Source organism: Anas acuta, chromosome 7 (assembly GCF_963932015.1).
Source record: "Anas acuta chromosome 7, bAnaAcu1.1, whole genome shotgun sequence".
Taxonomy (NCBI): domain Eukaryota; kingdom Metazoa; phylum Chordata; class Aves; order Anseriformes; family Anatidae; genus Anas; species Anas acuta.
Genome location: NC_088985.1, coordinates 10796882 through 10812786, shown reverse-complemented (window position 1 = coordinate 10812786; position 15905 = coordinate 10796882). Strand labels below are relative to the sequence as shown.

Below are 15905 nucleotides of genomic sequence, written 5' to 3'. Positions count from 1 at the left end.
CTGGCTGACCAGGGCACTAGAAGTAGGTATTATCAAAAGATTAATGCTTTTCATCAGCAATTCGGAGAGTGTCCATAGCATGTCTTTTAATAGCATAAAAAACAGACTTAGCTGAATTGATGACTGGTGAAGTCAACAACTTAGATCAACTAAACTGCAAGCTACAATTTTAATTTTGTTTGGTTCTCTCTTCCTCCAAAGCAGGACTTGCATGACAGCTGGGCACCCTGACTCACAGAAGTGAGAAACCAAAATTTAATGAAAGAAATTTGAGGTTTAATTGAGAGCTATGCAGAAACTTCTTCATTGTGTTATGTGATTTAAAAAGCAAGGTAGAGCGGATGGAGAGGGGTGCAGTTCAGGTTTTTTCTTGATGTAGGAAGGGACCCATGCTAAGGTTCCTTCTCCCCTGATACAAGGAGAAAAGAAAGGCAGAAACACTGAGACAAAAGGTAACAGAAGAGAAAAACAGATGGAAAGCAAGAAAGTAAAAAAGGTGGACAATGAGGAGTAAAAACAAAGAAATGGGACAAAAAGAAGCTAGACAAGGGAGGAAACTGAGGAAGGGAGAGTAAGTGGAGGCAGGTGAACCAGGCAGTGTATGAAAGGAAAATAAGACTATTGAGAAGAAATACTATATTTCCAAAGAAAGTAGAGGACCACCTGCTATGGGAGAAAATAGAATAAAAAGGGTAAGCGATTAGGCAAGAGTGGCAAATGAAGATGGAAGGGGATGACAGACTAGTAGTATGAAATGGAAAAGAGGAAGGGAATATGCTTTTAGTGCATAGAAAGTTATGAAATAGAAAAGAAGAGATTACAGCAGGTGCCTGCCCTTCCACCTCAGACCCTGACCTGAGTCATGACAAGCCATTATTACAATAACTGCAGGCTGACTAACGCCAAATGGGAAATTATTTATTCTTTACAAGCTTTTTTTTTTTTTATCCAAGGAGGGTGAAACCACTTTAGAAAGCACTCTAATCCTCTGAATGTGCTATATGGAGGAACACATAGTGCTACATACTCTTGAGTTACCAATTTCCCTGTGGTACCTAGACAATAACACAAGGTATTGTGGCTTGAAACCACTATTGACTTCAGCTTCTTCTCAGTCAGAATGTTCTTTCCAGGCCAATGTATCTTAATAATTGACCAGAGCATGATTCAATAGCTGTTCATTGTTGTGCCTAGTATACTGTAATGAAGTTGCAGTTATTGCAGGTATTAGCAAAATGGGACACTGTCAGATGGTTTAAAAATTAGCACTGAAATTGAGTTAAAGAAAAAGAAAAATGGCTTGGCTTTCAGATTATTATCCTTTATTTCTGAGCCTCAATCTCCTTTATTTTAAAGGTTTTTCTTTTTCTCCTTTCAATGGTATGCTGTGCCACATTGGCCATTAAGACTAATACCATGAGTAAGGTAGCATGCAAGGGTGCCCGTAGCCCTGTGGCAGAGCAGGGCAGGGCCCCCAAAGCTGGTCGGCCGGTCCCCTTCCTGGGCAACTCCCTGTTTTTGGCTGTGACAGTGAAGTGGGCGCAGACATTGTGATGAGTTGCTGCTGCCTCTTTGCAAGTTCACATTTGCTTCGGTACAAATTCACCAGGTCTAAAGGGATCACAGCCTTGTTCACATTCTTTTCAGAAAGATGAAAATTAGGTTGCAGGGGCCAAAGTCAGCCCACAGCCCTGTTCTGTCTGTGGATCAGACTCAGGCTCAGTGAAAAAAGCCTGAGCTCTACCTGAGGTTCTCCAAAATCCCTTTTAGTTCAGGCCAGCCTTGCAGAAGGCTGAGAGGTGTTTTTTATTATTATCAGCTGAGCATCTAAGGGCAGATGTTTCTCAAGAGACACTGTTTGCAGAAAGAGTGACTGTTTCAGATTGTCAAACTTCTCACCTTAGCTGATATTACTGAGAGAAATATTCTTGTTTCTCAGACTTAACTATGTATGAATTTGCTAATTAAAATGAGGACTGTCTATTTTTGTCTAAACCAGCATATGAAGAAGACAGCCTAACAGAAATGATTACCAAATTTGCATGCCAGGCTGCTGAATCTAGAAGGGAACCAGACCAGGGTGGGCGAAAGGAGAATGAGGGCAGCTGTCCATATGGGTAGGGCTCTGCCAAGCCATTCCTAGGGGAGGAATCCCTTGTTGGCCTCCATCTGTGTTTTCACCACACCATGACCAGGCATCAAAATACTTCATTTTTGAAAGGCAGAGGCAGAGCTACTGATAGGGATGGGGGATGGATACACATGCAAACAAAGGTACGCTTAATGAAGTATATGGCTGATTGATTGTGCTTGTTCAGAAAACAGGAAGAATGGCCTGTAACTAGAGCATCTTGGTTTATTGCAGGAAGCGAAGGTTCCTTTGAGATCAGCAACACAACTGGAGCCATTTCTGTTATAAAAAGCCCAAATCAGCTCAAGAAAGAAGTGTATGAACTAAAAGTTCAGGTATGCTCTGTGGTCACTTGAAGACTGTTGGTCTTAAATGCCCTAAGTAGTCATGATTGTCTAAAATAGCTCAATTTATAGCCCACTTTACCTGTTTTAGGAGCTATATTTGAGCAGACTGCTAGACACTGTAAAACAGAACAAACTGCTTTTGTTCCATAAGATATTTGGTGTCATAAATATCTTCTTTCAAGTGAAGTCGTCTTGTCCTAGTTTCATGTCTGAGCCTAGAGAATCAAAATCCTTTGCGATATGCAAATAACTGTTCTCTGTATTTTCAAATGTTATTGCTGGACTGGGAATTGACGTCTTGTAACTGCTATGTGAAGAGATAGGTAACTGCAAAGTCTGCGATTAGTAATAGGATTGGGGTAGATCACACTGTGTTGTGTCAATAACCACTCCTGAAGCACTGATCAACCATGTACTACTAAATAAGTGCTAACACCCTGATGAGCTGGTGTCAGTGTGACAGTCTTCATTATTTAAGCAGTTTCTAAAGAGCAAAGATTTAAAAATGTAGAGTTAGATTGTGAAGACTCTATCAGTTTTCCTCAAGCAAATGTGTATTAAAATCATGAGAGTTCACCAAGGTAAGGACAATATTGTCTGAAGACAGTTTTAAATATAGCGTGTCCAAGGGCACTTTGCTGGTGGGCTTGAGCAGCTGGCTAACCGTGCAAGATTGTAGGGTTCCTCTCATTGAAGTTACACTGATCCACCACTTCTTCTCCTAATCCCTCTGTTTTACTGAAGTCTGCTGGCACTTCTCAGATTCAGGATTTGTCAGGCCCTTTCAAGCTCTTCCAACCTCCTAATTGTAGCTGTGGCAACCTGGAGCTGGTGCAGGCTATAAAACCTGCCTGTGGGACTGAAAGGATGTTGTATAACCCCGTGGAGGTAGTGACGTGTGCTTCTATTACAAGACTAGCACCCTCGGGTTGCCTATAAAATCACTGAGAAGGGTCAGCTTCTTTAGAAGTCAAGACACGTCAAACCTTGACTCAGACTTCAAAATGCTCCTAGAGAAGCCTTCAATAACCTTGGGAAAATGTGTCTCCTAAGCAAAGTGCCAAATGTTAAAGCAGAGATAAAAATACCTGGCTGGGTAGCAAGCACGAGCCTCTGTTTTGGCTGCATTCAGCAAAATTGCTTGTTTCTCAGCAGTACCTCCAGATTGGTTTGCACACCAGAGAGGATGAGTGGGAGCAGCTGTTATGGAAGGAGAGCAATGGCTGTGTGCCAGGAGGGCAAATTTTGTGGTCACTGAATGAAGCCTGCTGGATCTGCCTGGGCCTGGCTCACCCTGCTACCACCCCTTCCTGGCAGACCCATTTACAGGGATGTTCTCCACTTGCTGTTGGTGCAGTTTCTTGTTCTGACCAGATGCGTAGCAATACAGTCAGCAATACATATGGGAATTTAGGCATAATTTACAAATAAATTTCCCCTAACATCTAGTCAAAGTCGTGTTGCACCTTGGCTATTGCTGTCAGTTCTAACTGCATCTATTTCAAGTTGAGGATCTTCTTCCCTAGCCTCAGAAAGTGGTACAACAATCTTTCAGGTAAATTCAATCTTAGTTGCATGTTGCAGAACTGTAATATCAAATCAGTGAGGATGCTGTTTGTTCATAAATGGGACAACAAATTATGTGATGGAATTTAGCACCACTCTACATATGACATGCTTTAAACAATTGAATTTTACTTCTTCAGAGCAGTTTAGCAGTCTAGCGCCTTTGTTTTTGAGCCCTTTGAATGCAAAAATGTCTGTTAGAGATACCTGCTTTGTTACAAAAACACCAGTCAGAGTTTCTGTGCTGACAGAAGAAATATCTTAGGTTCAACCCAGTGAATTAGACTGTGTGTTGGAATTGTTTAATTTTGATTTCATCGTTCAGTTCAGAAAAATGCTAGCTAAATTTGCTCATCTGTACAAACTCTATCCAACTTAAACTAAGCTCACCTAGGCAGAAAAGCAGAATTGTAAATCAGAGAATAAATCTCAAAAAAAAAAAAAAGTCTGTCATTCTGCTTTTTCAAATTTCCAGCTGCCTAAATGCAGCAAGTACAGTTTTTCCTGTAGTGTTTCAAAGCTGCTGTCCTTCCAGCAATGCAACAATCAAATACCTGTAATGCCCCAGCAAATTTAAAGTTCACCTTCCCTTTCTATTCTGTCAGCACTTCAGGCAAGCAATTATCTTGTCTTTATTAGATTATCTGTCTTTAGAGAGCTGTTTTCATCTAGGGTGAGGTACAGAGCTCACAAAATGAGGAGATTTTTTTCATCAGGATTTTGTTGAGACTGGTATATTACCATAACCTTCTAATCATCATAAACTTCCGTGTGAAATGGACTGAGGTTTCTAGAGAAATGTAAGCCTGTGAATCTGTGCACAAAATCAGTGTGTGTTGGGGTGATTTCTGCATGCAGAACAATATCTGAACGTGGAGCTGAGGAAAACCAGCTGCAGCTAAGAAGGGAATATTCCCTCATCTTTTTTCTCTCTACCTTCTGTAGGCATCCGAAGTCAGTCCAGAAGGTGACATCTCTGTGTATGCTTTTGCCATGGTGACTATAAGGGTGGTTGACCTCAACAATCATCCTCCAACGTTTTACGGAGAAAACGGTCCCCAGAACAGATTTGAACTGACCATGTATGAGCATCCCCCAGAGGGTGAAATCTTGAGGGGACTGAAGATTACAGTCAACGATTCAGACCAGGTAAGCGGAAACTACGTGGTTTTTGAGTTTTCCTGCCCTATTTCCCAAAGACAAGTCAGGGCTGACAGGATTGGCAAATGTCTGGCCCCTTTTTTTGATTTTTAGGACCTCAGCTGTTTCACCTGCATTCCCAGAAAGTTCAGGGTAGACAAAGTATTTTTGGGGTCCGTTACCATAGAGTTTGGAGCCAGAAGCATATTCAGTCTTTCATATCCCATTATGGCAAGGAGCAGGGTGGTCCTAAAGCTGCAGTCCAGCTCTTGGGGCCACTGAAGTTGGGCAGTCCTTATTTTCCTCTGTTGGTTCTGTTCAGCTGTTGTCAGTGTAATGTCCAAGAACATTCCCTGTAGAGATTTACTTAGGGCTCCCAACCACTTTAGTAACTTTAAGTGCAGTTGCTGTCTGTGTCTTCTCTAGCCCCTCTGGAAACAACATGGTCTGTACCCTTACACTGTTTTTATTACAGCATATTATCCTTCTGGCCCTTTTGCTACAACCAGAGTCTGCAGTGCGTACTTTGATAAATCATTCCCACTGGAGTGATATTTTTAGGTAATCTGAAAAATTATGCCAGAGCCAAACTAACTAACCAGATCAAAGGAAAGAAAAGAAGGCTCCATTCATCTCCGCCAGATATCTAGCTGACCTCTGATACCCATAGGTACTATGGTGATGGTTGCTATAGGGATCCCTAAGCTAAATACTGTATGAATGGCATCCATCTGAGTTAGCCTCAGGTTAGGCAGTGACAAGAGAAAGCTTAATGCATCTGAGAACTGTATTGCTATTGGAAAGAGTGCTCTTATATAACTGTGCTCAGTACTGTGCTGTTTTGACTGTATTGTACTCTATCAAACCCACTAGCTTCTTCCCCCTCCCTCCTGCTGCTCTGCAGCAAGCAGATAAATGACTGCTTTCAAAGCAGTGCTACGTCTATCCTGCTATTGTCACAGAGGATGTTGCTGCAGAAGAAAAGAAACAAAACCCATCTCTTCTATTTAGAGACAAAACATATATTTATCATATGTAGGCTGACAAAATATTCAGGGCTGCAAGTTAGGCTACAAAATAAGCAGAAAACATTGCTAAGTACACTATAGATTTCTCAAGAAGCTTCCTAGTACAGTGTAAGACATCACTCCAGCGGGATTGGTTAGCTTTTGTTTTAAGGCATAGAAGGCAATGTTTCTCTTCCGCACAGGAGTTCTATATAGGGAAGAAAATCCAAATCATAATCAGTTTGTCACAGCCACTGTTGCCCCTTTAGGAGGATGGGTTGCGTAGGTGAGAAGGAAGTTATGGGCATAGCCTGTTTCATGCCGAAAGTTCAGTGGAAATGCCATCTTGCAAGAACATCATACAGAAATTTCTCCCTCTACTCTCCTCATCTGACAGACGCAGCTAAGGGCTCGCTGTGTTGTCCCTTCAGTCATTCCCGTGTCCCGCGGCTGTCTGCTATGAGACAGGCAGAGTGGCTTGCTCTGAGCTGATCTGGGGTCAGTGCACATCACTGTCAGAAATCACACAGCTGTTGGAGGGAGGCAGTTCTCTCCCCACCACTGCCACCATCCCAAGTACAGAGGACTTCTTGTGGTCAGATATTCAACTTTCCCCATAGTCCAGCTGTTGTGGCTTTTTTTGCATGCCCGGCTTTACTGCCCAGAAGAGAGCCTGTTGTCCCCTGTGTGGCTGGGGGGGGTTGTGTAGCCAAACCATGCAAACTGCTGTGCTAAGGCACACCGCTGAGCTTAGATCCAAGATCACTCCGGTTTCCTTGTGGGTCCACCACTGAATACTTTTCCTCTTGACATGGTTGCAGCAAGAACTGCTCATAACAAGCCCCTTGGGAATACAGCTGCAAGTTTTCCTGTTTGAAAGTTACTATTAGAAATTCTTCACCTCAAGATTCATGCTAGGGGCAAAACGTGGCACAGCCAGGCACTGAATGTGGCTGGTTGTCACAATGTAATCATGACATTGTTGGAGAAATTGGTGAAGTCAGAGAGCTTGGTACATGGCCTCAGCTCATTTTCCTTCTTCCCCTGTAAGACAGAGATGTGAGAATCCCCACTTCATCTTTTTTCTTCCATGCTCCAGTTAATTTTAAAGAGTTGGGCTGGCACTAGGGCTCCCTGGTCCCAGCTCACACACCAGTAGTGGTAACCTTCTAGATTTTGCTGCTTCCCATTTCCTCTCTGGCTGGGTTTATCTATGTGATGGGATTTGTCTTCTCACCTCACCTGGAGCTATCAGATGTTTGCCACATTTTATTCTGCACAAGCGGGGCTCATTTCTGCTCCCAAGTGCACCAACCTCCAGTAGGTTTGGTGGCTGTAACTCTGGGCTGGCTTTACCCAGTCAGTGCAAACTGTCAGGTACCACCTCTGTTTGGAAATTGCACATCTTCATGGCTCTGCATCATCCCAAGAATGAGTTATTAAAGGTAACAGGTTGGGTTTTTGAGAACTGTCCTGACTCAAGCAGCACAGTTGTCTTTCCTTGGCAGGAACCAGGAGAAGGCAGAGCTTCCTTGCACGTGGTGGTGTCCTGCTCACCTGCACTAGCTGGCAACACGCAGTACAAAGCCCAAGGCTCCTTGCCAAAAAAGTGCCTCTTGTAGCCAGTTCTACTGGAGGGTTTTTCCATTATGACTGGAAGAATAACCAAGCCTGTCAATCTACTTACAGAAAAGCTACGTCTGTTTTGTGACCAGGGCTGGAGGGATTATATAACTAAGCTTCTTAGTGGTCTCTTTCTCAGGGGATGGAGAACAGAGGTCTCTAAGCAGTAAGACTGATGCTAATTTTATACAGCCTGAAGAAACAGAACTAATATAAGCTGTAAGAAATGAATTGTTCACCAAAAACAATGCAGTATCTGCTTTTATTCACAGGGAGCAAATGCTAAATTCAACCTCCGTCTTGTTGGACCTGGTGGCATCTTCCGAGTCGTTCCCCAAACTGTCCTGAATGAGGCTCAGGTTACAATAATAGTGGAAAATTCTGCTGCTATTGACTATGAAAAATTCAAGGTGTTAACCTTCAAGGTACTTCTGCTTTATGTGTCTTCTCTGCCTGTGTATCTGATACGTGTATGATGGCTTACATATCTGATGGGATTTGTCTTCTCAGTCCACCTGGAGCTGTCTGATGCTTTGTCAGTGACATTATATTCCATGTAAAGGACACCCATTTTCCACCCTTGGTTCATCAACTTCCAAAAGGTTTAATGGATGCATCTGGATGCAATTTAGTCCAGTCAGTGCAAACTGTTGACTATTATCTCTGTGAAAATTGTACATGTTGCTGGCTCTGAGTCATTCTAGGCAGAACCCTGAGGGTGTTATTTCTTCTCTTACAATGATAAATTCACAGGGTGAAATCCTAATTTCTCTGGAGCCAGAAATTCACCTGCTTAGTTCTAAGCAATTTTGTTCATGATCATGCTTTTCAATATTGGCTGGCTGAAGGTCCCAGCTGACTGGAAAATTATTTCCCAAAATTGCTCACTCTCTTTGTCAGAGCATATCTATATATATGGCCTTTTGCAGACTGATCTGGGGCTATTGCACCCATGCTCCAAGCCAGCCATACAAGAACCAGCATTCATCTGAAGGCTGGAAACTTGTATTATCACCTTCCCTAATGGATTCATCAGTTCATCAATGAGATAATTAAGTAGTATGGTTTGTGTCAGCTGCCTCTGAACATGAGTATAGATGTTGGGTTCTGTCTGCATCAAATGGTGTAGGCAATCTCTGTAGTCATAAACAAAAAAAGTCAAAACTGTATAGCTGAGTATAAACATGCCAATTTTCATTTTGTACACAAAAAAGGTGTTTTTAGCACAGTTCAGAAGTCAGACTTCCTGGGTTTTGTTCTCACCCTTACCACATAGTTTGTTTTGTGTCCTTACCAAGTCACAGAATCACAGAATATCCCGAGTTGGAAGGGACCCACAAGGAACCCTGTGTCCAACTCTTGGCCCTGCACAGAACCACCCAAAAGTCCTTTCACTGCAGAATGCTTCATGTCTCTTCTTGTAAAGTTGGTTTCTCAGTTTGAACTTCATAGCTTATAGATGCTACAAAAATATGATGCATCATTATCGTATCAAAATGAAAGATTCAGAACGGGCTATAAAATGCTACTGAAACTAATTATAATAAGCACACATTTATTCAGGTTAAACTGCCAAAAGACCAGTAAAGAAGCTACACACGGCCTCCTCATGAATACTAATAGAAATGGAAGTAGTTAATGTGATTGGCCTGAACACTGAAAGAATTAATTACTAGGAAAAAGAATATACATCTTTTTAACTTGAGTAGTTATTGTTTTTTTGGGGGTGGGAAGGGAGGGTGAAATTCCTTCTACAGAAGAAGGACTGTACAGCTTTGCTAAAAATGCAGAGCATTTGTCTAGATTCCAAATGGAGAAGGTGCAGCTGAATGATACGGTAATAATGTATGACAGCAAATACTTTATAGAGACTTCATTGCCTTCTCCATTTCCCTGAAAAGTTCAAATCACTTCCTACCCAGTTTTAGTTGCTAAAATAGTCATTCTAGTTAAACTTTGGGGTGAAACAGGTTCTTATTTCTATTTAACACATATCCTACAGCAACTTTGAGAAGCTATTGTCATTTTTTTTTCCCCTGTAAACAATGGTCCAGCTCCTCTGGTTCATTATTTAACAGTAAAATGTCAGAGAGGGATTAAAGCTGATATGACTGGGAGGTGCCCTAAAGAACTACCTGAGGCAAAGGCTACTTGAGAAAATCTGTCTTCTGTTTAGGGCTGGCTTTTAAATACATTTGGTCAGCATGACCTTCTTCATTTTCAGCTGTCCAAGAGCCAGAGGGGGTTTCCCAAGTTTTGGCAGCTGTGATAATTTGTACCTCTGTGCCCTCCAACCTGGCCCTTTAAAGCTCAAGCCCCTCTGCCAGAGAGGCCAAGTGTTACTGTCCCACTATGCTGGGACTTGTAGCCACAGGCTGACCTGCTCTGGAAGCCAAACCACCTCCCTCCTCCTCCATCAGCACACAGTACGTCCCTCCTCGACAAGGGCCTGGACCTGCTCCTCGCCTTCTTCACTCACATCTCCTGCAGACTGGGACTAGATGAGGCTGCAGTTATTTTCAGTTGCCAAAACCAGATCTATTTTAACGAATCACCTGCCACTTCTAAGATTATACCTGTCTGCTTTTCTGGCAGTTGTATTAATTGTTGCTGTGTAGTCCTCTGAAGAAATAGTTTTCCCCTATTTTTTTCTTTTCTCTGTTTATAATGAACTATATACAGCTGCATAATACATTGCAGAGAAGTAATCTGACAAAAATCCCCCCCCCCCCCCGAGGGAAGGAAGATGTTGTCAGTATGTTGACATAGCTGGACTGTGACTGCTGAAAGGAGAGGGAATTAAAATGAATGTAGAAAACAAAGTGAAAATACTAAGCCCTTGTAAGATACTTTAGCAGGGGTTGATACCAGCAGCAAAGATTTCGCTGTGGATGCTATAGTTTAGTTACAGGTCCACGTGCATGATAAGCAGTCGGACTTTATCTGTGTGCTGTTTTAGAGCTGAGATTGCTCACGAGCAGGTTTGGTGATGTCTGTATGACTAACTTCAAAAATGTAATTTGGTGAAACACCACCCGAAAGTAATTTGGTGAAACACCACCCCGAGACTCCCAAGCACACAAGTTAGCACAGAGATGCAGTAACAAACTCCTCTTTCAGAACAGATGTGATCTGTAGTGATTCCAAGCAATCCTTTGGGCTGAATTCTTCAAGAACTCTGTCACTTTGTGTTTTCAACTGGTATAACCGTAAGGTAGGAAGAGCTCCAGAAGATGGTACTGAGATAGCCTTTTCGCTGCCTACTTAAACTGTTCCCCTCCAAACCCTGTCACCTGTAGGTGACACGAATTTCTCCCAGTCCAGCAGGGAGACTTGAACACAGCATGTGCCTCTCAGCCAGTCAGTGGTGCCACCGCTGGCAGACCTCACACACCACCTGCCTCAGTGGGGAACTGTAACACGGCAGGCAAAGGCTGAGTGCCCTGCGAGTGAGTGGCACAGGATGGGCTCCAACAGCCTTTGTCTCAGGTGCTGCATGAAGCAAGCAGGAGACACCATGGCAGCCCTTCTCTACCATCTGAAGCTCAAGGCTTCCACTCTGAAACTCCTTTAAGAAGTAGTAGTATCAGCTTTGTAGTAATTTTCTGGTTTTGTTTTTCTTCTTAGCTTCTTGCAATAGAGGTGAACACACCAGAGAGATTCAGCTCAACAGCTGACGTAGTGATACGCTTACTGGATACCAATGACAATGTCCCGAAATTCTCCTCTGACTACTACATTGCCAGGATCCCTGAGAACTCCCCAGGAGGCTCAAATGTAGTTGCTATAACTGTAAGTTTATTTATCTGTTAAGAAAATGCTCTCTTTTCTAGCTATTTATGGAGATAGCTCAAATACCTTAAAAACAGTAGACAATGGCACCTCACAAATCTTACCATTCATCTCCAGTTCCTTTCTAGAATAAACAAAACATGTTCCAATAAAATAAAATTGTAGGCAAGCATTCTTCAGAACAACAAATTTTCTTTTTTTTTTCTTTTTTTAATTAAAGGCCATCTGCTTTTAAGACAGATCACATGGTCTGTGAGTACTAAGAAAGCCCCAGTCAAATCAATGTCCAGCAGAAAGCTTCGGTTCTGGCTAAGTGGAATTGGATTTACTGGATTTGCTTGCTTAAGTACGAGTAAAAAGAAAACAAGATGCCTGCTTAGTTAGGTATAAGTCTCCTCCTCCTGGGAGGAATCTGGCTGCTAAATGCATAATTAGACAGTTAATGAAGGCAAGAATATAACACTAAAATGCTTAGAGCTGGGAAAGAAAGATCCCTGTTGAAGTATCTTCTCACTGTGGGAAGAATACGCTTACAGATTTTCCTCTGCTCACATTTCCATAGAAAGAAGCTCAGGGAAAATCAGAGTGTTGCATGGGTCCTGTGCTGGAGAAGCGTTCCCAGCCATTAGATGCAAGCTGTACCCCGTTAGTGCAGCTGCTGGGACTGGAAACATGTCTCATGTCACAAAGCTCCTGGCTACATGGGGATCAGAGGGTGATGCAAGTCACCTTGCAGAGAGAGGCCTTGGAGGTAAGGGTGATGGAGGCAGGTTGCCAGAGATCTCCAGCACAGGCTGTCTGCAAAACACAAAGGAAATGAAATTATCATAATAAAGTGCAAAAGGCAAATATTAGAGCTGGAAGAATGAAAGAAGAAAAGGAACATAAACATTACAAAAATGGTTGTTAGAGGAAACTAATAGGAATGCTGTAGAGAACAGACTCCAAACATCACTGTCTTCACAAGAAGGTGAATTAAAAAATTTCTATGAGGTGGACAGAAAAAAAAAAAAAGAAAGAAATTTACAAAAAGTTTGTAAAAAGCAGTGAAACTAACCATTCTAAGCCAAGGTATATATAGCGTAGCTGAAGTTTCCATGTAAAATTTACTTTCATGTGATAACAACTCAGTGTTTGACCCAGATTCACAAATATACTTCACAAACTGAGATTCTCCGAGTACCCAGAACTACTATTGTGGCAGAAATCCCAGGTGTACAGAATGTTTCGGGAAAAGTTAGGCAGTCCCAACGTAGACTGTGGTCAAAATTATGGGGTGAGAGAAACTTAAAACACTTATCAGCAAGGTTGATAGCCATGCAGGAATCAAAGACATTGTCTTAGTTTTCAAAAGAAGTAACAAATGTTTAATCAGAAAGATGAGTGAGCTAACCACGACCACCAGGAATTTAGATGGCCAGATACAATGGTACAGTATAGCATCTCAGAGCTATCAAAGGAACGGGTTTATGGGAATTACTGTCACCAAATCAGTAGCTTTCCAAATCCTGAGCTAAGACTGGAAGCCAACAAGAATCCTGAACAAAGATATCAACAGTTGTAGCATCTGCATTACTAAAAGTCACACAGGAACAAGAGTGATTATCTTATAAGCAAAGCTAAAATATTATGGATAGTTTTCAGTATTTGTTACATGTTACTTTAAACGGAATTGATTAAAACAGCAGAATATTAAAAAAAAAAAAATCCTCTATGTACAGTAAGTAATTTTGGCCAGGGAATATACAGTAATACTAAACTGATAATTAGGAAGGCTTGAGAGTGGGCAGTTTGTGTCATTGGCATTGGCTCCTTTTCTTTTAAAGGAAAGATGTGTTAAATGTCAATGAATAGAGCCATCTAGTGGCTTTCTCCCTGCTAGAGCCTCTGGGCACCAGCCTGGCCAGGAGACTGGCAACGTCTTAGCAGCTTAATTGGGACACCCAGTGACATTTCTGTGTGTTAGATTTTGCTGTTTTCTAGGTGCATAATTGTCTGTGTGGTTTCCCCCTAAAAATGTTCTGACAAAAGGAGGGAGCTTGGGTTTTTAAGTGACTTGTTTTTCAAAGAAAAACGGCCACACATCTTTTTGCCATTTAGTAAAGGATGACTCTCTTATTTTCTTTTCTTAAGGCTACAGATCCAGATTCAGGACTTTGGGGAGAAGTCAAGTACTCTATCTATGGAACAGGAGCAGATCTGTGAGTAAAAAATAAAATTAAATAACCTTTAAGCAGAGTATTAAAAAGAATTTAAAAGAACAGGCTTGCTCTTGATCTGCTCATTTCCAAGGACGTTTATGCCATGTTCTTTGAGCTTTGTGGGGGAAAAAAAAAAAAAAAAAGAACAAAATAGAAAAAATGTTGATCATTAAACATCTGCTTCATCAACCCATGGAATTTTACCCACAAGCCCCCAAAGAGATATAAGGCAGCTGAAGTACCAGTACACAGGATCTGTTCAATCACCATCTGAAAAATGCTTCTAAGCGAAATGGGAGATTTTGGTCTAGCTGTCAAAAGTCAATTCTGGGAGAAAAAAAATTTCCTTGCTCTTTCACCTACCATTCTATACAGTTGTACAAATAGTTTGGTTTGAACTCTTGCCAAAATAAATCAAAGTCAAGACTTCCAAAGATATAAACTTTAGTTTTCAAGGCCAGTTGCACTGGATGTTCAAAGCATCATATATATGTAAAACTTGCAGCCCTACATCAGGGAAGAAGGGAATCCATTGCTTGTTTGATTTTGTAACAATGCCTGGCTTCTCCTTGCCTTGGGAACAGTGTGGGGGTAAGAAGGTCCCGGTATGTTGTTTTTGCCTACACTGCTTCCATCCCAGCAGTTGCTGCGGTCCATCAGCTGGGGCTCCCAGCCATGCCTAGCACCAGCCATCACAGACATTGCTGCTGGCAGCTGCATCTCCTGGACGTGATGGGGCTGCAGGGCAGAAGTTGGAAATGAATAAGCTGTTCAGGCACTCAGCTCCAGAATCTATTTTTCTCTTTACATTATCCCCTGGAGTTAAAGCTGAACTCCTCTTGTTAGGGTGAAAGCCATTTAGGAGGCACAATCAAAGTCCAAAATCCAAGATGTTAAGGGTGAATTTCTTCTGTAGCCAGAAGGGTACACATAGGGGAGCATTTCCAGGATGGATTATTCTGAGCTGCTCAGTAAGTCTTTAAGCTATCTGCAGACTGCATAGAGGCAAGCAGGCAAAGGTCATGTCATAGAGGCAGACCTCTCTGATTTAAAGTGTAGCTGCTGGTGCAAAGATGCTTGTGAAGGTTGTTGACAAAGGATTAAAGAAGAAAGAAAAAAAAAAGTAGGTGCAACTTTTTTCTGATTGGAGTTGTGAGGATGTTCAGGCTCACTCTTCTTATGCTACTGAATAAGGAAATAAGGGTGCAAAGGCACTTTTCCCCTTCTTAAATACATTTTTTTTTTCTTTTGCTTGTGCCAGGTTGGCATGGCGCTCCAAGGCTGGATTGATTTCTTAAGCATTGAACCTCCAGATATGCTGAACATAGATTTGAGATTTTCAATTAGGAGCATGTTTTTTCATCACAGGGTTGCATCAGTGGAAATGCAGTTGCATTGGCAGAAAGATGAGTTTTACCTGAGTAAGAGGAATAGTGTTAGCTGTTGAAGACACAGCCATTACGTCAGTAATTCTCTATCCAAAGTGACACTGGGAGTGGGGTGCACTGCTACAGTCTCTTCACATCTCACTGCTTCTGTTCTTCCACTAAAATGGCAATGATGAGAGTTCTGTCTGTGTGGTGAGACTGGGTTGGGCACTAAAGAGGCACTCAGCACAGGCACCATCTCCTACCAAGAGTTTGCACAGCTCTTTCCACCTCCAGGTCCTGGCTTTCATCCAGACTTGTATTTGTATTTAACAGAGTAATGCTAACAATTGATGATTCTGGATTACTAAGTGCATGTTTTATAATCACTCTCAATTACGCTCACAGTTGAGATACAGAAAATATTTTGTCATCCTTTAAACTAATTAAAGGAGATATACAAAACCTTTCATTTGTTAAAAACCCTACTGTTTGGAGCCTATGTTGGTAGTCCATTAACAAAAGACACTGCGTTGGTATCTTTGTAAATCTGAGCTTTCGCATGTCACTTTTGATAGTGTCTCAGTAATTACAAATGTGTAGAAGTGAACTTGCTACAGATAAATCTGAACACCCTCTCCATCCCAGTGCCAGTCTGTGGAAAAGTGATTAGTTTTGGAGGACATAATGTGCCCTGCACTTCTGGGGATTTGAGAGCAGCCATTTTTCTT

General features: G+C 41.9%; 1 protein-coding gene across 3 annotated transcripts in view; it reads left to right on the top strand.

Moving 5' to 3' along the window:
* The window catches only part of CDHR1 (cadherin related family member 1), a 47301-nt gene that overhangs the window by 19351 nt on the left and 12045 nt on the right, over positions 1-15905 (top strand). For all 3 annotated transcript variants that reach the window (XM_068687983.1, XM_068687982.1, XM_068687984.1), the window contains 5 exons: positions 2366-2466; positions 4990-5193; positions 8087-8239; positions 11442-11606; positions 13740-13807. In XM_068687983.1, coding sequence (XP_068544084.1) covers positions 2366-2466; positions 4990-5193; positions 8087-8239; positions 11442-11606; positions 13740-13807 — 691 coding nt within the window. The remainder of the gene's footprint in view (positions 1-2365; positions 2467-4989; positions 5194-8086; positions 8240-11441; positions 11607-13739; positions 13808-15905) is intronic.